This window comes from Sinocyclocheilus grahami, unplaced genomic scaffold (assembly GCF_001515645.1).
Source record: "Sinocyclocheilus grahami isolate Dianchi unplaced genomic scaffold, SAMN03320097.WGS_v1.1 scaffold173.1, whole genome shotgun sequence".
In the NCBI taxonomy this organism is placed as follows: Eukaryota; Metazoa; Chordata; class Actinopteri; order Cypriniformes; family Cyprinidae; genus Sinocyclocheilus; species Sinocyclocheilus grahami.
In genome coordinates, this window is record NW_015505352.1 from 1,136,247 (window position 1) to 1,158,591 (window position 22,345).

The following is a 22,345-nucleotide window of genomic DNA, read 5'->3' on the forward strand; positions in this document are numbered from 1 at the left end:
TGTCTCCTCCTCTCCCCCTGGTTGCCTGTCCCTCTCTGATTCCGCCTATCCGAGCTCGGTTTACTCGGAGCGGGGTGAAGATCAGGCGAATACCGTCGACCGTTATTGATCTGTCAGTGAATGCGTCGCCACTAGTAATGAAGGCCGTTCTGCCCTTCTCTTTCGCGCTGTCTGATTGGCTGCAGCACATGTTGTGCTTCATCAGATGACTGGGGATATTTAAAGAGCTATGCGTTGCGCATGCGCATCGGCCTCCTGCGGGTCATGGCTGAAGCTTTTTTTAAGAGAAAGGTGACCAAAAACTTTTGTTATTTGGATAGTGGGATGCTTGGTTTTGTTAGTACAGTTATTTTCTATTTTACTGTGCTAGTTTGTCGTATTATTGTCGTGGTGATTATATTTTAAAGTAAGATTAATAGATGACAAATCCTTTTCATACCTTGGTCAAAATCCCCTAACACCCCTCATATGCGACAAAATGGCAACGTCATCGTGGGGCATCATTCAAAATTATCGTACTTGACAGAATAGTAAATGCAAGACCTGAATAAATTATTTGATTTGGTATGTAGGTTTGAAAAACGTAAAGTGTGTTTTTTAAATTTATTTAAATTTATTCCTTTTCATTTTATTTTGACCGGAAACTAGAGCGAGCCCCGGGGGGAGGGGAAACGGCCTCAGCCAATCAAATGTCGAGGTCTATGATGGACTAGTTTGGTCAAGACAGCTGTCAGTCTTGACTGCCCAGTTTGAATGAGCTGTGTGTTTCACTGGGGGGATGGGATGGGAGTGTGTTTGTATGTGTCTTCCTGATTACTGGACTGGATACTAAAAAATATTACTTATAATATGCATACAGCAATGTAATACAAAATTATTAGTAATGAAGCTGAGTTAATAATTTGTTATTTGCACATTACAACTGTAGTACACTTAAAATAGCACATTTCACAACTTTGGGCTTGTTTTGAGACATACCACAATGAAGGTTGAAAGACTGAAGCCACCTGACAAGGACAAAGGCTTTATTCATTAATAATTACTCTGAACAACTTGATATCTCAAAAATGGTAAGTGTTAAAACAAAAGGTGAACAGAAGTAAGAAAATAAACATTTTTATCATAACAACATTATTTTACTCACCAAATTATAGAAACGTGTAACCGAACAGCTAATAAACATTAATTGTCTTAGCCTACAGTCTAAAACATTTAACATTTATACAGTACTCAAAATGTCTCAAAAAGACCTCTGATTTGCAAAACAACTTTTTAGCTTATTACTAGTTAGTCAACCCAACTAACATTCCCACAAACATTGGCAGAGGCCAAGCTTGACCGATACATATTAAAAATGAAATGCCTTTCTTTTAAAATAACACAGATTAAGATGAAATACAGAATAATCAGAGGTTTTTACATACAAAAACAACAATACAACATAAATTGTCCTTACTACTGCCTGTAGTCAGTAAATAATGTCTCGTAATAATTGTTACTTAAATGCCCCAGATCATTTCATTAGTGACCTGTAAGCACACACAGAATTTATACAGAATTCTGAAATTCAAATTTGTTTTTTAAATATTGGATTATACATTAAGCTGCCAAGAAGAGTGCACTATAAGCGCTTTTGAATACATTTAACCATATTTACACTCATTCAGCAGATTTCCCTCCATAATGAGTGCAGATTTCACCAGGGCCTGGTGATCAGGATAAAAACAGTGAATTCTCAGTCAGAATCAGTGCTAAGAGTATACGTGTAGGTTTGAGAGTATGAGAAGACACTAGATGTTATTTACTATGGAGTATTTTGTTTATGTTTTTTCTTTTTTCTCAGGTGTTCATAACTTTATGTTTTACATGGCTTGTTTAGTTCTGACTCTTTTAGTCTTTTCATATATCATTGGTTTCTTCTAGTCACTTGTTTATGCTGCGGCTTCTCCGGTCTTCACTGCCCGCTAACTAACTAATTTCTCAGCAGGTCACTCTTGTTTTGTGTCAGTGTCTTCTTGCTGTGCTGGTTTCTCAGGTTTGTGCTGATCTGTGGTATATTGCTTGTTCGTGGTGGTGTCTTCTGCATTTTGTTGATTGCTTGTCATGTTATGAATCTCTTGAATTTGCTGGTCTCTGTCATGCATGTTAATATCTGGTTCATAATTATTATTATTTAGTATGTTCTCGTAAATTTGTGCTGCATGACATTTCTCTGCCAACATTTCTGGTTTGCTAGAATCACTCTTATTTTCACCACTTTCCACCTGTCTACTCAGTTTCTGCTGGTTGCGCCTCTCAGCCGTGGAGCCAGTGGCTTTTATCGCCCCCTTATGGTCTTTTTGTGCTGTTGCATGCTGAAGCCAGTCGTGCTGCAGGGTTTGACTAGCTGTCAAACGCATTTTCGGGTTGACCTCCAGCAAAGCCCTGACTAGAGCTTTAGCCCCTGGAAAACACAGACATCAGCACTTATCATATTTCTAGATTACAGCATCTAAATTAGAGAATATATGAAGGGTTAAACGGAATAGTTCAACCAAAAATGAAAATTCTCTCATTTACTCCACCGTTGAATAAAGCGCACAAATTGTAATGACTTGGGTGCAAACTGTAATGGAGCTTCTTGAAAGAAAGTATGCCATACGAGTTTAAAAACAACATAGGATTGAGTAAATGATGATAGACTTTACTTTTTTGATTGCTCTAACACTTAAATCAAATGTTTTGTATGGGGGTCAAATGCTGGAGTTCAGTATCTCACCCTCAGATACATTATCCCAGTAAGGGGACAGAAAGTGGACTTCTCCTTTCTGGATGAGACGGAATAGTTCCTCTTGATTACGATCTGGACTGCAGAACGGAGGAAACCCGCTCAGCAGGACAAACAGTATGACACCCATCGCCCAAACGTCTACTCCAACACCGTAACCTGTTCATACATAGACATATACATATGCATAGCTGAATACTTGAAATATCATGTCAAATATTAGTGTCAGATCATGTTACTAATAGTTTTAAACCTTAGCGTTTGAGATTTTGGACAGAGAATTTACAAATGGCCTACATTTACAAACTGTAGCTTGGGTTTTTTGTGTCCAACCAGTCCCAGCTCATCTAAATGTACAGACTTTACCTATCTCAGCAAGTATCTCTGGAGCAACATATGTAGGTGTGCCACAGACAGTGAACACTGGCTCCATTACCACCATGGCTAATCCAAAATCAGCCAACTTCAGATTCAAGCATCCATTGTCATGACGCTGTACCTAAAGAAACAAAAAAGAGATATAATATGAGCTAAATATTATATTATACTTCTTTTAAAATGCATGTCCAATTTTCAAAATGATGAATAAAGTAGCTGGTTGCAAAGTACTGCAGGTTTTTTGAGGTAATGAGCTACTTGTTCCAACGAGTGGCGCTGTTACACTGGCTCCATTACCACCATGGCTAATCCAAAATCAGCCAACTTCAGATTCAAGCATCCATTGCCATGACGCTGTACCTAAAGAAACAAAAAAGAGATATAATATGAGCTAAATATTATATTATACTTCTTTTAAAATGCATGTCCAATTTTCAAAATGATGAATAAAGTAGCTGGTTGCAAAGTACTGCAGGTTTTTTGAGGTAATGAGCTACTTGTTCCAACGAGTGGCGCTGTAGCGCGAACAAACTTTACATCGCTGCTTTTATCCACCTTTTTCTTGTAGTAAAAATGGGCGCGGCTATTTGTAAATTCTATGGGTCTGGCTTCCGGTTTCATCTGCGTCCACTCCGTCCAGCTATTTTTAGCTGAACAAAACAATTCGTTTTGCTGCTTGATATTGAAAGTTGGTGTGTCTCATCATATTATTTTAATGTATTCTCTTAATTATGAACACACTGATTTGTAGTGCAAACAGTTTTACCGGTTACTGCACGTTGTTATTCTCCTGGTTATTTACCGCGGCTAATGAACCGGAAGTCTCACCCATATCCGCGTTGAAGAAAAAGGTGGTATCCACTCTCTGTGAGAGTTGAGGGAATAATGGCATGTGCTCACCAACCAATCCTTCTCGTCGAAAAGTCTGATTCTAATAAATAGGTTAATCTTAAACCGTTTGCTCTCATATGTAGTGTTGGAAAGTCAGATCAAGTTCATTTCATTGATTTGTTTGGATGTTTTATGAAAGTGAACACACTCCCGATTCCCTGTTCCTATACTATGTACGTTATTAATGATTCACCGATTCCTTGTGTAGCTACCTGCAACGATTCACCGCTTGCCTATCCGATTCTCATGTTTTTAACTAGTTTGTCATTTTTCTCGTATTTAGTATTAATATTATATAATTTGTTTCTATTATAATTTATAAAAAATGGTGGTAGTCTATTAAATAGTTTAACTTTTTTGTATTGTATTCTAGCGTTGTTAATGTTAAGCAGTGTTAAAACAAACTATTAAAAATCATTTTCAGTGACTGAAAGTTGAAATAAAATATAAATAACAGATGAAAAATGTTAACTTAAAAACTAAAATGTTGTTGCTTTAGCAATTAACTGAAAGTTGATTTTAAGTTGAATACTAAAATTACAAATAAAAATTTAATCAATTTATAAACTGCAAAAAAAAGATTTTTCAAAATTGTAAATAAATGAAAGCTTATTGGAGTATTTCAGTCTATCTGTTTCCATATTTCATGTTTTATTCAATGTGTAAATATATATTTTTAAATTCCTAAAATTAAAACAAAAACAGAATATATATTTAAAAAAAAGCTAATTCAAAATATTAAATATATTTAAATAATACTAAAATAACACTGATCTTGAGTAACTCTTACCAGTAGGTTTTCAGGTTTAATGTCTCGGTGTGCGATGCTCTTGCTGTGGATGTATTCCAGAGCCTGACTGATGTCTCTGATCATGCATGCAGCACTTGGCTCAGTAAACCTGCCGCTCTGAGTGATAGCATCAAACAGGTCTCCACCGGTCACCAGCTCCATCAGCAGGTAAACATGGGTGTCCGTGTGATGAGAACGAAACAGCTGGATGAGCCGAGGATGTTCCAGACTACGCAGCAGAGCGACCTCATTCTGAATCATGTGACCGCGTCCCTGCAGCTTTGAGTTGTCCACAATCTTCATTGCGAACGTTTCAGCCAGGCCTCTCACACGGCACTCCCTGACCACCGCAAAGTTCCCGTCTCCTACCACACGGCCCATGTCATAGCAGTGCTCAATGTCCTCCAGCGACACTTCTGCCCCATCAGCCAGTAAGTTACTGTGTAAGTCTTTCTGCTCAACTATGTCCTGCTCCGTTATTGTCTCCAAATTAAGATCTTTATCCTGGTTTTGAGGAACAGCTGGGCTTGATTTTGTATTGGCAACATGCTTGTCCGCTTTCAGTGACCTTTGTTGTGTGTTTTCCATGTTGTTCTGAGATGAAGTACTTTTATTACTGTGGTTATTTGGCCTGTCTGGTTGAGAACATTGACTGCTTCTGATTGGAGGTATAGGAGGGCCGCAGCCTCGACAGCTCCGGCAGTAAACAGCATCTCTCTTTCCTTCCTCCTTCTTTATCTCCTTCTCATCTTCTTTCTGCATTAATTAGTAAACCTAATTTATGTTCTTGTTACTTTGCACAAAGCCCTATTGAAAGAAGTTTTTTATTTAATTTTGATTTGTGAAAGTCTTTTATGCTGTGAAAATTTTTTTTATTAATGGCATATTAAAATTATTAAATAATATTATTTACTTAGTTTATTCATTGTCTGGATACATTTAATGGCAAAATAAAATAGGTTCGATAAATAAATCGTTACGAGAAAAAGTCTGGATATGCTTCAAATGAAGACTAGTTAATTGGCCTAGTTAAACTTTTACAGTCACTGCCCCATTTCATTGAATGTATTTATTTATTAATCATTCAAACTCACCTGTCAGTCCCCCTCTGGGTCTCGGTGGCTCTCGCCCCGGTCGCTGGTTCCACATCGGTGTCATTTTGTTCCATTGCTCGTAGTTCCTTCAGTATTTGTGCATCTATAAACCCATGAGTCTGATTCACTATCCATACTGTCCCAGAGATGTCCGGCGGGTTTACAAAATGGTTAAAAAGTCTGTAGCCATGATGAAATCAACGCGCACCTCTAAAGAAACTTGTCAATGTCTGTGAGGATTCGTGAAAGTTTAAAAAACAGCGCTGAATGTGAAGCTTTGAACCGGACAGTGCGCACCCAGCCAATATTCAATCAGCGTCTATCAGACACGAGGTAACACGGGGATATCGCGAAGCCGCATCTTTTGGAAGAGCTACGAGCGCGTTACCGGATACTCCGCATCCTGCTGCAGGAGCGTCTCCCCGGTAACTCACAGAGAACTGAAACACACACACAGACAGAGAGGGGGTGGGGGGTTATATTAGTGAGGGGTTTTCGTGTTTCGCTGTAGTGAGGGCCCTCACAAAATATATAGGCTAACAAAAACCTACATTCGCAAGGATTATTTTAGGCCTATTTTTTTGTCTTCTAAGATGTAATGTATTATTATTAATATTAGCCTATTGCATAACATTTAGCCTATATTTAAACACAAAATATATAGGCTAACAAAAACCTACATTCGCAAGGATTATTTTAGGCCTATTTTTTTTGTCTTCTAAGATGTAATGTATTATTATTAATATTAGCCTATTGCATAACATTTAGCCTATATTTAATTTTTTTTTTTTTACATTTCTGCCACCGTTGAAGTGATGTGAATATGATGTTGATCATAGCTTAACATCTGTTAGTGAATATTTTAGTGATTGCCTTTACTAGTGAAATTAGTACAGATGTAATGAAAGAAACTGATTAAACTGAATATAATCAATCAGCTGTTCCCAAATCCCTTGATATCCTTTTTTTCTGCACACATTCTATTCCACTCTATCCCCTTTATTCGTTGGCTTCTTTATTTTGGTTAAAGGTATAATTAATGTAAACTTCTCAAGACTTTGTGTTTGCAGGTCTCTCTGTATTGTCATGGTTACTGCAGCGCTGCTTTGTGTGTATGTGTGCGCTTGGCTGGCTGTGTGTGGACGGCTGTAAATGTGTATCTGGGTTGAATCCACATGTCCATTAGAGGGCGGTGTGTGTTTGAGGGTAGCGGGGAGGAGAGGCGCGCGGAATCAGTTTACCAGGTGTTTCTACGCCTCACACAGTGACAAAACATGCGTGTAGTAGCCTAGCCTACTTATTTTGTTGTGATGCTAATATTTGCAAAACCATTAAAATCATTACTGACATTCACTTAGGCCTACTTGTAGCAAATTGAGTTTGTATTTTAATATCGGAAGGACAATGAAATATTTAGCCCAGCAGAACGTCATGTAGATAGATTACAAGTCAAGTTAGTGTAATTGTGCATAAATACAAAAGTCGAGTTGGCCTGCATCGGTAAGCGATTTGCGTTCATTATCGGACACTAAAGTTACTACAAAACGTGAGTAGCCTAACGTTACTATATTTTTGCATCACTTTATTGTAGATTTACACTGCACAAATACATAATAAAACCCTTTGTTCTGTTTAAAAGTATAGTATATTTTGTTTTATGCATATTTATTTTTATTGTTTACTAAAATTAGTTATTAACAGTTAGCAGACCTCCACGCTGAATTCCCGACTCTGCAAAAGATTTTAAATGCTGCCGACCAGAGTCTAACAGACATGCCAACATGAAATGTATGTATTTATAGTTAGTAGTAATAGAGCTTGGATTTGTGACCGGTTTTGTGACTTTGTTTACCTTGATTTCATGATCTGTGTTTTGTATGTTTTAAAAGGAGGTTGACATCTCACCTCTTTCTCTAAACTGCACTCTCACTCACTCACTCACTCACTCACTCACTTGCTCTCTCTTTTCCCCTGTTTCTCTCCACCACCTGTTTGTGTCAAATGTCAAAACACATGAACTCTGCATACCGTGTTTAATCACACATTTGTGTTGGGTTAGACACAGTGACAGTCCACTCAGTTTATGAGTGTGTGTTCAAGTGTATAAGGTGAAAACCTGCATATTCTACAATCATTCCAGAAGTGGCGTTATACAACACATGAGGTTATATCACCAGTTGTTTTGAGAGAACTGGCCTATATTTTACATCGTTTGGTTAATACGGATTACACAAGCTTCCAAAGTCAACGGGAAAAACTGGGAGAGCAGGAAGAGTACTTATAACAGTCTGTGAAGTGCAAATTGTCTTTGATTTGCCACTTGAGTCTATAACTACAAACACTACGAACGAAAACCTTAAAGTATTTTGTAAGGTTTTTTTAACTAAAAATGACCATCTTTCTTATCATTTGTAAATGAATTCGTTTTTTTTGGAGCGTACAGTTCTGGAGGATATTTGTTACACAGACCTGAACATTGTCAATACTGACACACCTGCAATTTATGCGAGATTTATCTTGCATTTATAATACAATTAAGCAGTAATTGGTCAAAGTCAGTTGATAATCTGCAGATTAGACAGGGTATAGTATGATTTCTATAAAGATAATGAAATATAAATATCTGGGAGAGGTGACAAAGTGAAGGGTGTGAGTCTGTGTGTATTTGTACATGCTCAAACAGGTGCATGTTTCAAAGGATGTGTGAACGTTTCACATCATGTTCTCACTAGGGATGGGCGATACGGGCTTAAAAATATATCACGATATTTCTGGTATTTATTACGATAACAATATCAATGACGATAATTCAGGGAATCCTGTTTCTTTTAAGAAAAGTATTATCTTTCCTAATTTTACTCATCATAGGGTGAGCATTAATGTCCTGAGACCCTGCATCCTCATATGAGGACATTATACTGTAGTGAATTTCTCTGAGACTATACATGCCACAGTCTGGATGTCCTGTACAGAGCACATTCAGGGCTTTTCAGGGATACTAAATGTTTGGCTGTTTCACCATGACCACCCCCTCTCCTTGGTCTTCAAATATGTCTGATATTAATTTAGTGACACTCTTATGGAAATATGATAATATTTTGTAATTGTCATTTAAATCGGACACATTTTTAAACTGAGTGTCATAAATCAACATCAGGAAAATGTTATGGGGTTTCAAATCAAAATATAACTTCATGAAACGGGACGTTGATTTCATACATGTCCTCATATGAGGACACCGGGACTAAAAGCATGTTTATAACGCATTTTGGGAGACACAACAAATGAATAGGGAAAGAAAATATATTTCAATATTCCTATGAAATATTATATATTATTATGAAAATCTTGTCAATTATTACTCTCAATATTACACTTCTTTTTTTCATTACATGTTGCCCCAAAAACACATTAATATGCAAATTAGATGTAGTTTATAGATACAGTGGGTACGGAAAGTATTCAGACCCCCTTACATTTTTCACTCTTTGTTAAATTGCAGCCATTTGCTAAAATCATTTAAGTTAATTTTTTTTCCTCATTAATGTACACACAGCACCCCATATTGACAGAAAAACACAGAATTGTTGACATTTTTGCAGATTTATTAAAAAAGAAAAACTGAAATATCACAAGATATCGCCCATCCCTTGTTCTCACAGGGGAATGATGAGTACAAACAGGGAAATCCTGGAACCCTAGGGAAATGAACTGGGTTTTATAGATTGTAGAGGTAGTTGTTAGTGATGACGTTTGCCTAGTCACTTAGTGTTATTTTAGGATTATTTATGCACTACTATTAAAGTATTCATTAATATTTTGAGTTATCTTTTATTTTTATATTTGCAGTTTTCATTTAAATGTATGCTCTCTTAGTAATTTTGTTATGTGCTTTTTTGTCTTTTTTTTTTTTTTCAATTTCAGCTTTATTTTAATTACTGGTAATGATTTTGAATGCTTTTAGTTTTAGTTAAAGGCTGTTATTGATCAAAAGAACCTACACCAGATGTCTAATGTTCATGAACTATAAAACAGCTGCTCTCTGATAACAATCTTCAACCTAACGTTACAAATTATAAAAAATTCAAGAGTTCAGCTTTAACCCCACACCTTGTTGTGTGCAATCTTATTCAGACCCTTCTCACAGTTGTTTGGGGGAAAACTGTTCCACATTTACATGCTGAAATGATTGAGCGTTTCAGACTGTGCTGCCTCACTTACAAACATTTGTAAATTCAGCCTTGCGGCTCAAAGGATGGGCTGGGGAAGAGGTTAAGCGTTACTGGTGCAATGTTTTGGTGATTATTGTGCAAACAGCAGCTGATACGGCTAGATCTTCACTGCTTCTTACTGAGCAGAACAGCCAATCAAAGAGTGTGAGGGTGGGAAGAAAGAGTCCTCTGACATAAGGTCATGTCCTCAGAGGCTTGTAAATGAAAGAGACACAGCGAGAGAGAGAGAGAGAGAGACCCTGGCCCCCATATCAATCATTCCTTCCCCCGTCCACACTGCGCTCTCACTCTCTCCCTTTCTTGCTCTCTAAGCCACACTTTAAATGAATCAATGCATTAGATAATGCTTAGAATGGGCCTGAGCTGAAGTAAGCACTGATCTATAAGAGAGCATTATATACAGATATATATATATATATATGTCACTTTTGATAAAAAGCATCTGCTAAATGAATGAATGCTAAATGTAAAGAACAAAATATCAAACAAAATAACTTATTTTAAACAACTGTAGTATATATTTCTCAGAAAGATATTTATTAAGTTTTTCAGTGACAAAACAATATGTTGATCAAAATGATAGGGGAGCTGACTTTATACATTCACTAAAAATCTACTTCAGACCATTTGATAAAAAGTTATTGTAGATACTGGCTCAGAAAAGTAAAGTTAGATATTTTATTTTCTATACATTTTTTAAAGTCATTTTAGTCAAGTTAACGTTAAACTGTAAAACATTATTACAGTACATTTTACAAAAATAGTATTCACAGTGTGTTAGGCTATTTGTCATTTCTTTATAATTGTGAAATTTAATAGCAATTTTTGATTGAAAATTGTTTCTACGCCATTTTTTTTCCATGTATGGGTCGATGGTGGATTTAATAGTGCTTGCTCATTTGCCTATTTTTACACTTAGATTATCCTTGCTTTCACTTGTCTAAATTCACTTGTAGCATTTAAAAGGATTTTAGTTTTTTATTGTTACATTTGTTGATACAAAATAGTATAGAATTTTAACATCAGTTATTTATTGGTTTTTAATATATTTCTTGTCTTGTCTGTATCAGCCATAATTTTAATATAAGTCCATCCCATTTTTTAGTGTCCAAATTGGGAGCCAATTTTGGACCAATGCATTTACATTTATTGATTTAACAGACATTTTTAAAGTCAAATTCATATAGAAACTCTAGAGAATGTAAAATGCTTTCAAATGTCTTGCACCATCCCTTTTCTTCCTCATCTTTCTTTATTCTATCTTTCACAACTGATTCTCCTACAATTCCCAACTCCCCATCTCTCCGACCCCCCTCCGCCTGTCTGTCATCTCTCCTCTTCTCTCCTGGCATTGCTCCTCCCCCATCCACCCCCCCAAGCTTGTAGTGATGACATCGCAAACAGCAGTTATAAATCAGCCAGTAAGATTGCAGGAGCTCAGTGGTGCTGTCTTACCCTCCTCACTTACTCACTCTTTCTTTCTCGCTCTCATTCTTTGCTTTTGTTCTCTCACTCAGCTCTAAACATGGCAGACGTTTTTGTTGGCACATGGAACTTAAAGGAGAGCAAGAATTTCGATGACTACATGAAAGCCCTCGGTGAGTAAGGAGGGGGTAGATGCTGTGGATGTATGCGGTGTGTATTGCTTTACTGCTAAACATAGGGTGTGCCTTTTGATGCAAGTAAGCACATGTAAATTGGGTGTGTGTTTCTAATACTAATAGGAGTATTCATTGTGCAGGTGCATGTGTGCTGCTATGTGTGTGGGTGTGTTTAAGATGGAGTGCATGTGGTGCAGGCAAGGTCTCCCTTGATGAATCTCACACACACATGTGCTTTCACACACACACACACACACACACACACACACACACACACACACACAGATTTATGCTACAACCACGTGTGACTGTAGAGCAACTGCTGTTCTCTTGTATAAAATACAATGAGGCCTTTATTTTGGCAGCTTGTGAAATTTTTTTTTAAAACTGCCTACAGAACTTGAACTATAGGCTATCATGACCTTGATGTTTTGTTACACAAAACATGGAAATGTCTCTGAGATGCTTGCCGGCCATTTATTGGCCAGTTGTGTAGTATTTGTGATTTTAAAGTAGTGTTGAGTGACTTGTAGCTTAAGAGCGGAAGATGAAGGGGAAAAATCAATCAGCATGCAACTGTATGGCGATAGCAATAGAGGGAAGGAGGGAGGTAAGTGTGGTTGAGACAAAGTGGGTAGTTTTTTCTTTCGACCAACCAGTTTCAACTCCAATGAACCCTGATTTTTCGCTCTTTATCTGTGGTCAAAGAAGAGTCTGCCCTGCCTGCATTCGCACACATACACCCTCACAGTATTTGCTGAACAAATCAATACTAATTGCTGCGTTCTCCCAAAACTGCACGTGTGTTGATTTGACCATTTTGACCGTTCCAGAGTTTGGTTATTTGCAGACGTGTTCATTCGTGACTAACCCCTGAAAAAATATATATATAGGCAATCTTTGTTTAATTATTACTATTCTGCCCTTAAGCTATGCAGATGATCTTTCTTCATTTGCATTTTCTCTAATAAATTGCAGACCCTTTTAGAATGATTTTTAATTTTAAAATGATTAGAAAATATATTTCATATTTAAAGACTATTTAATAAAATCCTTTAGATATTTTTTTACTTAAAAAAGAAATAAAATTTTTTGAAATGTAATTATAAAAGTTTGTTTTCAGCTTATTTAGAGTATATGACCAACTTTTAAAAGTCACTTTGGCTCTTAAAAATATTTTATTTTTTTTATTAAGCCCCTCAGAAATGTGTAAAATGTAAATATTTTATATATGATTTAATATACTTCATGTAATTTTTAACTAATTTACAGTACACACCCAATTGTCTTTGGTTCTTGATGTTGTCCATGTGAATTCTGCTGCATGTGAATTGTAGAAATGGCTTCATACCTCTTCTAAAGTGTGTGTTATGTTTATTTATCAGGCGTGGGCTTTGCCACGCGTCAGGTTGGCAGTATGACCAAACCCACGACCATCATCTCCATGGAGGGCGATGTCATCACACTTAAGACCGTCAGCACATTCAAAACCACAGAAATCAATTTCAAACTGGGAGAGGAATTTGACGAGACCACTGCAGATGACCGCAAAGTTAAGGTAATATGTGCACAGAGCATACATTAGTCCCACTTTCAGTAGTCCTTTGCTTTGAGATTGCTAAAGGCATGCAGAATTTCATGCCTGACACATTGTGAATTGGGTGAAAGATGTTGAACACAATAGGGTTTTGTTGGTAGGATACAAGGGTTTCTTAGAAGGCCCAATGGGAGATTGACCTATCCCGTGACATTCCTCAGGTCAATCATTAATTGTAGACATAGAAATGCCACTCATCGCTGCTCCCGGGTAGCAAGAGAAAGAAATTAGACCATTTTCCAAGTAAGAACAGGTTGTCTTATTACCTTTACCCTGTTGTTTCTCTTTGTCCATCAGTCCATGGTAACTTTAGACGGAGGCAAATTGGTTCATGTTCAGAAATGGGACGGTAAAGAGACGAGCCTGCTCCGAGAAGTCATTGACAACAGCCTAACTCTGGTTAGTATTGTGTGCACTTACAGTAAGTGCCTCTTTGGCTGGGAACAGAATTATAAGAACAGTCAGCAAGAGCAAAACCTGTTCTGCTGCCCATTTAGTAATTACTTATGCCAATATTTATGGGTGTTTGACTGAATGAATATATATCAACAGGCCAACCTCTCTTTTATCAACAGACATTGACACTTGGCGACGTTGTCTCCACACGACACTATTTAAAGGCAGAATAAAGGGAAACCTCAGTCACAACCCGTCCTCATCAATGGTTATGAACATTTCCAGTGGTTTTTCTGTGGTGTTCATCCATTTCATTTGCACCGTTCCTCAAACACTGAATAAAATTCCAACTTCATACCTCCAGATCTGTATTTGAGCTTGTATTCTGGGTGTGTGATATGCTTCTCCAGTCAGTGTTATGGCTTATGCCTTTAATCTACAATAAATGACATTTGCTCCAAACTGACCTTGTGCAATTTATTGTCAACATTTCCATCAAGTGCTCCAGTGCTGTGCCATGTGTTACACACTGTTATATTTCCATGAGGTCCTTCTAATTTAAGCGTGTTCCAGTGTCTGCTGGGTGACGTGCATGTGTTCTAAATCAAGCGACTGGGCCTTGTGTCTGTGTGTTTCTGGGTGAAAGGCCATTCGGAGGTTGCGCAGTGAACCTTTTAACCTTCACACATGAATCCAGTCACTTTTAATGGTCAAACTTGTAATATTAATGATCAGATACATTTAATCTTGATATTGATGCAAAAAAAACAGTTCTTGCACAAGCTAGTACTTGCATATCGCAACTGTTTTGCAAACCAAAAGAATCACTTTGTCTTATGTTTGTGCTTCTTGTGTTTTTTCTTCTTTTCTGAATGTGTGTGTGAATGCCGTGGCCGTTTGGCATCTTCATCGCTGCTATCGGATGAAGAGCTGTCTCTTTTCTTCTCTTTCTTCTTTTCTTTCTTTGCCTTCTTTTCCTGCAGGAAAAATGCAAAGAGGCATCATGAGCTTGCAAATGAAAGGCAGATCAAGACGTCCGCAATAGGGAACTATTGCAGAAGTTGGCAACAAGTAAAACGGGCAGGGTTACACAACCGCTTGCAGGCAGCATGTCATCTAGCGCAATAATTTTGCTGTCAACGGGGTGTGTCTGTACCTTTTTACGTTTCTGGGGCTCTGATTGGGTTTGCTGACTGGTCTGTGGCGGCTGCTGCTCCTCCTCTTCTTCTTCTGGCACTAAACTGTACTGCAGTCCAGGCTGGGAGAAGCAGTCCTTTGCAAAGTGACCTTGCATACAAACAGACATACAGGTCATTATGACATAAACACTGTCATAACAGGTGCTCAGGGATTAACAGTACAATCTGCAAGTAAAGACAATGAACATGAGATCTAAAACTGACACTCAATGTATCACAATTTCCACAAAAGTATTAAGCAACACAACTGTTTTCAAAATGAATAGTATTACGAAATATTTCTTGAGCACCAAATCAGCATATTAGAATGATTTCTGAAGGGTGATGTGGCACTGGAGTAATGTCTGTAATAGGGACAAGGGTCTAATGTACACTGGAACTGGGTCAGATTGACATAACCTGGAGGATCATACCTCTGCAGCCACACTTTTTGCATGTGGTGTTGAGCACAGCCTCCAGCGTGATCTTCTGCCCAGTATGATCTCTAAACTGTCTCCGGCGACGTTCGTCCTGTCTTGTGTGAATATTTATTTATGCACAACTTGGTATGGTTATGAATTACCTTAGACAGCCTCCTATGAGTACAGGGTTTGGTTTGCAAATTTGGTTGCACTCATGTACCATAAAACCACTTACTCTGCTATAACATTGTTGGGGTCTAGGTCCCGCCCAGTGCCTTGATTGACAGATTTCATAGAGAATGACAGTTTTACTTTATCATCTTTCATCTGATAGTGGATGGAAATCAAAAAGCATGATTAAAATCCTGAATCTGAATTATAAGAACACTAAACCAATGTTTAATCGGTGCATAAATTTCACTTTTAGTGTATGCAATGATAATATGTTGGTAACGGTATAAAAACATTTTTATTGTTGTATTTGCGTACATGCAAATTGAATGTACCTCTCTGCCAATGACTTTTATCCACACTTGTTCCCCTACATCAACAATTTCAGCTGGGTTATCCACCCGACAGGATGACATCTCACTCTTATGAACCAGACCTGATGATGCAAACCCAAATAAACATAAAAATATGTGTGTCTTCATCTTCCTTTAAACAACAACGCACATCTTGATAACTCTCCAACTTTACCTTGTTTTTTGTATCCTGGAATCTTAACAAAAGCACCATATGTTGTAACAGAAACTACCTAAGAAAACAAGAGGGTGAGATGACATATCATATGATATGATATTATATTCTGCATATAGGAATTTAAATCGAACCTCTCCCTTCAGAATGCTGTACATTGGTGGCAGTCTATCCAGACCAGCTGGCTCTCTCATCCCCTCATCTGCCATTCCACCTGCAGAGAGGTACACGTATGGTTTGCCATCTGTCTGTAACTAGTTCTTTAACTGGACATGCTGGAGCAGAAAACAAATCCAGTCTGACCACTGCATCTAAACATGCCATCATTAGTGTTCATGCAACTCATGCCTGATGAGAATATGCCAAGATCAATAAACTTACCCGATGGGATCAGGTCTAGGACAGTTTACTGTAATTTGAAAACAATCTATAAGAGGACTGCAATATGCACGTGCTAAATTATCGCAGTTTCAATTACAAAAATCATTATTCAATAAAAAAGGTCAAATGTAAATACTGAGAGCGTCGTTACTATTTAAGACGCTGCAAAACGTAAATACATTTAGAGCAGTACGTTCCCCTTGTCTGGATGAAGCATGAGTTCCGTGAGTGCATTGTCTTCCGGTTCAGAGATTTAACAGTAGCCAATAAGATCGCGTTGTGCGTGAGCCAACCAATCAGAAGTCTTCGTATTACCGGATGTGTTTTACTCGGCGAGCGTGTGTAGCTCGGTAGCGGTTAGTGGCTCGAAAAACTCATTCATTTGAAAAGAAGATAATAGTTTTGGTCGTTTTTCGCTTATTGTCGGGATTTGAGTATTTTTCCACAACAATGATCGAACCGAAGAAGCGTGGCGCAGAGATGGCAGTCGTTCCCGTCGGCGTGAAGAGGCCCCGGACAGAGCTGGTGGCTGCAGCGCAGGCCCAGCAGCTCTCTGCTATGGTAAGCCTGAGAGCCCAATTAGATGGAAAAGACTAGCTGCTGCTCAAACTTTTGTATGGTGGCTATGTTGTAGTAATTCGTACTGACTCGTAACAGGTTACGTTGTCAAGGTAGTAATTAGTAATGTTAAAGTTTTATTATTATACTTCAATAAACTTGAACACTATACACACACCTTTGCTCTACTTCAAATATCGAGCATTGTGCTATTATGTAAACAAAGATTAAAGAGAAAAACAACTATTAAAAATTAAAGTATTCATACAAAAATCTGAATACAATCGGGTATAAAAATAATAATTTAAAATCTTTACAGCTTTCTTATTTAAAGAGTCTCTAATATTTTCAGTATCTAACACAATACTACTGAATGTTACAGAAACAAGTCTTATTTAATCAGTCTTTCAACCGATTCATTCAAAAACAAAGGGTCGTTCACAACCAAAACAGGTCCTATTATTACAAAATGTGTTCATGCAAGTCTTCTATAAGTTCAAGCATTATACACACTTTCCCCACAATTAACAACAACAACAACAACAAAAGACACTAGTACTACAATGAATGCGTGCAGATGAACGAGAAGGATTCACTTGAAAGATTCATTCAAAACAGATTTTAGATTTCAAAACAGACTGCCATCTGCAGTCAGAGGTTAGTGGGTGCATGATTAGGGGGGCTTCATCACCCTTGAGTATTTATAACAGCACCTGCATAAACATTGATCTGTGTGTGTGTCTATTTGTGTTAATGTCAGGGCCCCCCGCGCAGCTCCAGTCTGCAGGCTCCTATAATGCTGCTCTCTGGTCATGAAGGTGAAGTTTACTGCTGCAAATTTCACCCCAATGGAGCCACGTTAGCCTCCTCTGGATATGACCGTCTCATCTGTGAGTCACTTGATATTTATTATTTTGTTATTATATTTTATTATTTTTTTTATTGTGTAGGTAATATTGATTTGCATGTGTGTTTGTTGGTTCTGTCTGATGTCTGTGTTCTTGTAGTGCTGTGGAATGTATATGGCGACTGTGAGAACTATGCAACACTTAAAGGCCACAGTGGAGCTGTGATGGAGCTTCATTATAACACGGATGGCAGGTGTGTTTGCCTAAATTGCAAAATTAAAAACTTCCTTTCCTCATTTACACTGTCATTTAAAATTTTTATACTGTAGCTTTATATATTATTCTTGTATTATTCTATCACGTACTAAGCGTGTTTGTGTCCTCCAGTCTGCTCTTTTCAGCCAGTACGGACAAGACGGTGTGTGTGTGGGACAGTGAGACAGGGGAGCGTGTGAAGCGTCTGAAAGGTCACACGTCCTTCGTGAACTCATGTTTTCCCGCTCGGCGTGGACCACAGCTGGCCTGTACGGGCAGCGATGATGGAACTGTGAAGGTAAATTCAGCCCACCAAGTCTAGACTCAAAACACTTTAGAAGTCTGTGACATGTCTTGACTTTATGAAACAAAAAAACTCTTACATTTTCTACATTTTCAATCTGGTCAAGGTTATAGTGGAAGTGCAGCTGAAGCATTAGATATTGTGTTAAAACGCAACATGGCTATAATATTAAAGGGATAGTTCACCCAAAAATGAACATTTTGTCATCACTTATGCTTGTTGTTCTAAACCCATAAGACTTACATTGCCAAAGCTTCAAAAAGCACAAATAGACATGGTGAAAGTAAACCATATGAATCAAGTGGTTTAATCCAAGTCTTCTGAACAGAAATGATCGCTTTATATGGCACAACTGATTTATTATGGACTTATTCATATAAACATTGACCAGTGCGCATACATAGAGCACATCAAATGTGTCATGGAGCTGTCTGAGGGTTTGTAAGAGATTGAGTATGTTGATGGCAATTCAGCAATTATTCTGTATCCTTCCTGCATCCTTCCTTTGACCCAGATATTAGCTTAGATCTTTCAACCATTATGCCACCACCACCTTTGAATTACTACAGCTCAGTTTGCAGACAAAACAGGAAATCATCAGCACTGGCAGAGTCAGAATGCACTCCCTTGTTGTTTAAAAGAGAAACCGAAAATTGTTTGTGTGATGCTCATGACTTTGGTTCGTGTCCCAAACCCATTCCCATTTTTTGTCTAAAACCTCTACTGTCCTATGAAAAAACATATAGCCAATAAATAAAATAAATTGTAATGTTTGATAGTTGTTACAGTGAGTCTTTAGGTTGCTGCTTATTCATTTGAATGTTGATTGAAATGTCTAGATAGACAGACATAACATGAGAGAATTTGAAAGCCATCTGTGTGTCAGGCTAATAATGTTCAGATAGTCTAAAAGTGTCTTCAGTACTTTTTTGTTCATCTGTTATTGTAGCTGTGGGACATTAGGAAGAAGGCCTCTGTTCACACATTCCAGAACACGTATCAGGTTCTTAGTGTGACATTCAATGACACCAGTGACCAGATCATCTCAGGAGGCATCGACAACGACATAAAGGTTTGTGTGCGACAAATACTCTGCAGTTGATGTCTGGGCTCTTTTGCTTGTATGTATGTATATTTATTCCTGTATGTATGTGTTTCATGTTGCAGGTATGGGACCTCAGACAGAACAAGCTGATTTACAGTATGCAGGGTCATGGAGACTCTGTGACAGGTCTGAGTCTCAGTGCAGACGGGTCCTACCTGCTGTCTAACTCTATGGATAACAGCGGTAAGCCTAAATGTGTGTTCGTGCATTTGTGTACACACACCACAGATCAAAAGTTTGGGGTTAGTATGATTATTTTTTTTTTCATGTATTTGAAAGAAGTCTCTTATGCTCACAAAGGCTGCATTTATTTGATCAAAAATACAGTAAAACAGTAATTTTGTGAAATAATACTATTAAAATATAAAATAACTGTTCTCCATTTTATTTCTCTATACTGTTCTCTAATATATTTAAAAATGTTATTTATTCCTGTGATGGCAAAGCTGAATTTTCACCAGTCATTACTCCTGTCTTCAGTGTCACATGATCCTTCAGAAATCATTCTAATATGCTAAACTGGTGCTCAAGAAACATTTCTTAACCATGCTTAAAAAGTTTGTGGAAACTGTGATACATTTTTCGATTAAATAGAATTCTTTCAGGATTCTTTGATTAAATAGAAAATTCAAAAGGTCAGCACCGAATGTATTTAAAATAAAAAATATTTTGAAACATTATAAATGCCTTTATTGTCACTTTTGATCAATTGAATGTGTCCTTGCTGAATTCAGTATTCATTTCCCCCCCAAAAAAACTTGCTGTCCCCAAACTTTTGAATGGTAATGTATGTGTACCTGTTATTAATGTGTGCATAACGGAGTACATCTACCGATGTTTTATATTTGTCTGGAACAGTGCGTGTCTGGGATATCCGTCCATTTGCACCAAAGGAGAGATGTGTGAAGATCTTTCAGGGAAATGTCCATAACTTTGAGAAGGTAAGCCCAGTTCTCTCTGTATATTTACAAATAAGATTACCCGAGTTGTTTATAAAGAGGGAAATAATTCCCACTGTGTTTGCTGTGAAATGTTTTTTTTTAGGCTAGACTTTCAATCGGTGAATTATCAGTTCATTCTTTTAGTAAACTTTACTGACGCTGAGCTGGAAGTTCACGGCAGGACCAAAGGGTTTTGTATTTAAAGTATTTTTTTTTTTATTTTTTTTTTATTTTTTTGTCTTTTAGAATCTTCTCAGATGCTCTTGGTCTCCTGATGGGAGTAAGATTGCAGTTGGTTCTGCTGACAGGTATGGGCGTTTTTGTGTGGTTTATGCAGTGTTTGTACAGTATGATTATGTTTGAGGTTAATGCAGTGTGTTTGTGCTGTAGGTTTGTGTATATTTGGGACACAACATCCCGTAGGATCCTTTATAAGCTCCCGGGTCATGCTGGGTCTGTAAATGAGGTCGCTTTCCATCCAGAAGAACCAATTGGTAAAAAAAAAAAAAAAAAACTATTATGCATATCTGGAATTGTAAAAGTAGCACATTCCTTCCATACTGTTTACCCATTTGTGACTCCATTATTTTATGTCTCCCACAGTTCTCTCTGGATCCAGTGATAAACGCCTCTACATCGGAGAGATTCAATAACTGTGTGTTTGTGTGTGCGAATGCTGTTTATGTGACTGTGTCTGAATGTGAGAGTGAGAAGAGGATGGGTAGAGGGGGATATGGTTTGGACTTTTGCCATTAGTGTTTGATTTGAAAACAGTGATGAACAGTTGAGGGAAAAGTTGGCTTTTTTATGCTTTTAATAAACCTGTTTCTAGAATTAGTATGTGCACTGTCTTTGTGTAAGAAATATGGTATATGTGAACATGGGCCACAAAACCAGTCTAAAGTTGCACAGGTATATTTGTAGCAATAGCCAAAAATACATTGTATGGGTCAAAATTATAATTTCTTACCGTTAATATATCAAAACATAATTTTTGATTAGTAATATACATTGCTTTAAAGGCAATTTTCTCAATATTTTGATTTTTTTGCACCCTCAGATTCCAGTTTTCAAATAGTTGTATCTCGGCCAAATATTGTCCTATTCTAAAAAAAACATGCATCATTTGCTTATTTATTCAGCTTCAGATGGTGTTAAAATCTCAATTTCGAAAAATCTACCCTTATGACAGGTTTTGTGGTCCAGGATCAAATATAACCAGTTGATGATTGAAAACTGATAATCATGTTATACAGAATGATATAAGAAATAAAAACCACATGCACTTATATACAGTTATTTAATATACATAATTAGTATATGCATGATGACAAGGTTATCTGACTTTTTTTTTTTACATGCTCCATGTCATAACCTAGCTTGGTGACCTAAAATATTTCTTCTTCACGTTGACATTTATCTGTTTTTATTTCGTTTTAAGGGTTCAAATAAAAACCCAGAAAACCTATTAGAATTTGAATGTGGATTGGGCTTCAATATGAACATGCATACATACTTTTAGATTACTTTTGAACTGTTAACATTTTTTGAATATCACCTTTTTAAAATGGGATAATCTTGTACCATATTGATTTAAAAATACAAAGAGAGAAAATATATTACATTCATTGTTTTTAACAACACGTCCTTTAAACACTATTTTACGTCAAAGGAACTGCAGGGGGTCGAGTTTAATGAAAAGCTACTAATTAAATATTAAATTATAATAAATCTTTTAAAAATGACAACAATCAATATTAAAAACTTAATGAAATTATTATACTTGTTTACCCGCATGTCAGCATATGAATAATATGTAATAAAAAAGTAACCAGTCTGATTACAAATGTAGTTATTCACGTTGTCAGCATGTCAATTTGACGCAATATTAGTTTCAAAATAGTAAGG

The 22,345-nt window shown here is 37.1% G+C and overlaps 4 protein-coding genes across 6 annotated transcripts; 2 read left to right on the top strand and 2 right to left on the bottom strand.

The window, feature by feature from the left end:
• Positions 1-1,367: 1,367 nt before the first annotated feature.
• LOC107593592 (serine/threonine-protein kinase DCLK3-like) lies at positions 1,368-5,581 on the bottom strand. The gene is made up of 4 exons (XM_016283372.1): positions 4,827-5,581; positions 3,134-3,266; positions 2,759-2,926; positions 1,368-2,443 (listed from the first exon to the last, which is right to left on the bottom strand). The coding sequence occupies exons 1-4, from the start codon at positions 5,412-5,414 to the stop codon at positions 1,989-1,991; spliced, it is 1,344 nt and encodes a 447-aa protein (XP_016138858.1). The 5' UTR covers positions 5,415-5,581; the 3' UTR covers positions 1,368-1,988.
• A 5,989-nt stretch (positions 5,582-11,570) lies between these two features.
• LOC107593560 (fatty acid-binding protein, heart-like) lies at positions 11,571-14,208 on the top strand. Its single transcript, XM_016283325.1, has 4 exons — positions 11,571-11,750; positions 13,139-13,311; positions 13,648-13,749; positions 13,926-14,208. Exons 1-4 carry the CDS (start codon positions 11,678-11,680, stop codon positions 13,977-13,979), a joined length of 402 nt encoding a protein of 133 aa, XP_016138811.1. The 5' UTR covers positions 11,571-11,677; the 3' UTR covers positions 13,980-14,208.
• A 76-nt stretch (positions 14,209-14,284) lies between these two features.
• On the bottom strand, positions 14,285-16,631 carry LOC107593562 (nucleolar protein of 40 kDa-like). 3 transcript variants are annotated; one of them, XM_016283328.1, is made up of 9 exons: positions 16,606-16,624; positions 16,427-16,454; positions 16,180-16,259; positions 16,046-16,103; positions 15,853-15,953; positions 15,582-15,673; positions 15,359-15,459; positions 14,903-15,033; positions 14,285-14,723 (listed from the first exon to the last, which is right to left on the bottom strand). In XM_016283328.1, exons 3-9 carry the CDS (start codon positions 16,252-16,254, stop codon positions 14,571-14,573), a joined length of 711 nt encoding a protein of 236 aa, XP_016138814.1. In that variant the 5' UTR covers positions 16,255-16,259; positions 16,427-16,454; positions 16,606-16,624; the 3' UTR covers positions 14,285-14,570. The 3 variants fall into 3 exon arrangements, with proteins under 3 accessions (XP_016138814.1, XP_016138812.1, XP_016138813.1); XM_016283326.1 differs by having other exon boundaries at positions 16,427-16,631; XM_016283327.1 differs by having other exon boundaries at positions 16,180-16,320; positions 16,427-16,631.
• A 91-nt stretch (positions 16,632-16,722) lies between these two features.
• LOC107593559 (U5 small nuclear ribonucleoprotein 40 kDa protein) lies at positions 16,723-21,274 on the top strand. The gene is made up of 10 exons (XM_016283324.1): positions 16,723-16,987; positions 17,745-17,874; positions 17,992-18,085; positions 18,220-18,385; positions 19,341-19,463; positions 19,559-19,679; positions 20,355-20,437; positions 20,684-20,745; positions 20,828-20,931; positions 21,041-21,274. Exons 1-10 carry the CDS (start codon positions 16,877-16,879, stop codon positions 21,088-21,090), a joined length of 1,044 nt encoding a protein of 347 aa, XP_016138810.1. The 5' UTR covers positions 16,723-16,876; the 3' UTR covers positions 21,091-21,274.
• The last annotated feature ends 1,071 nt before the right edge of the window (positions 21,275-22,345 follow it).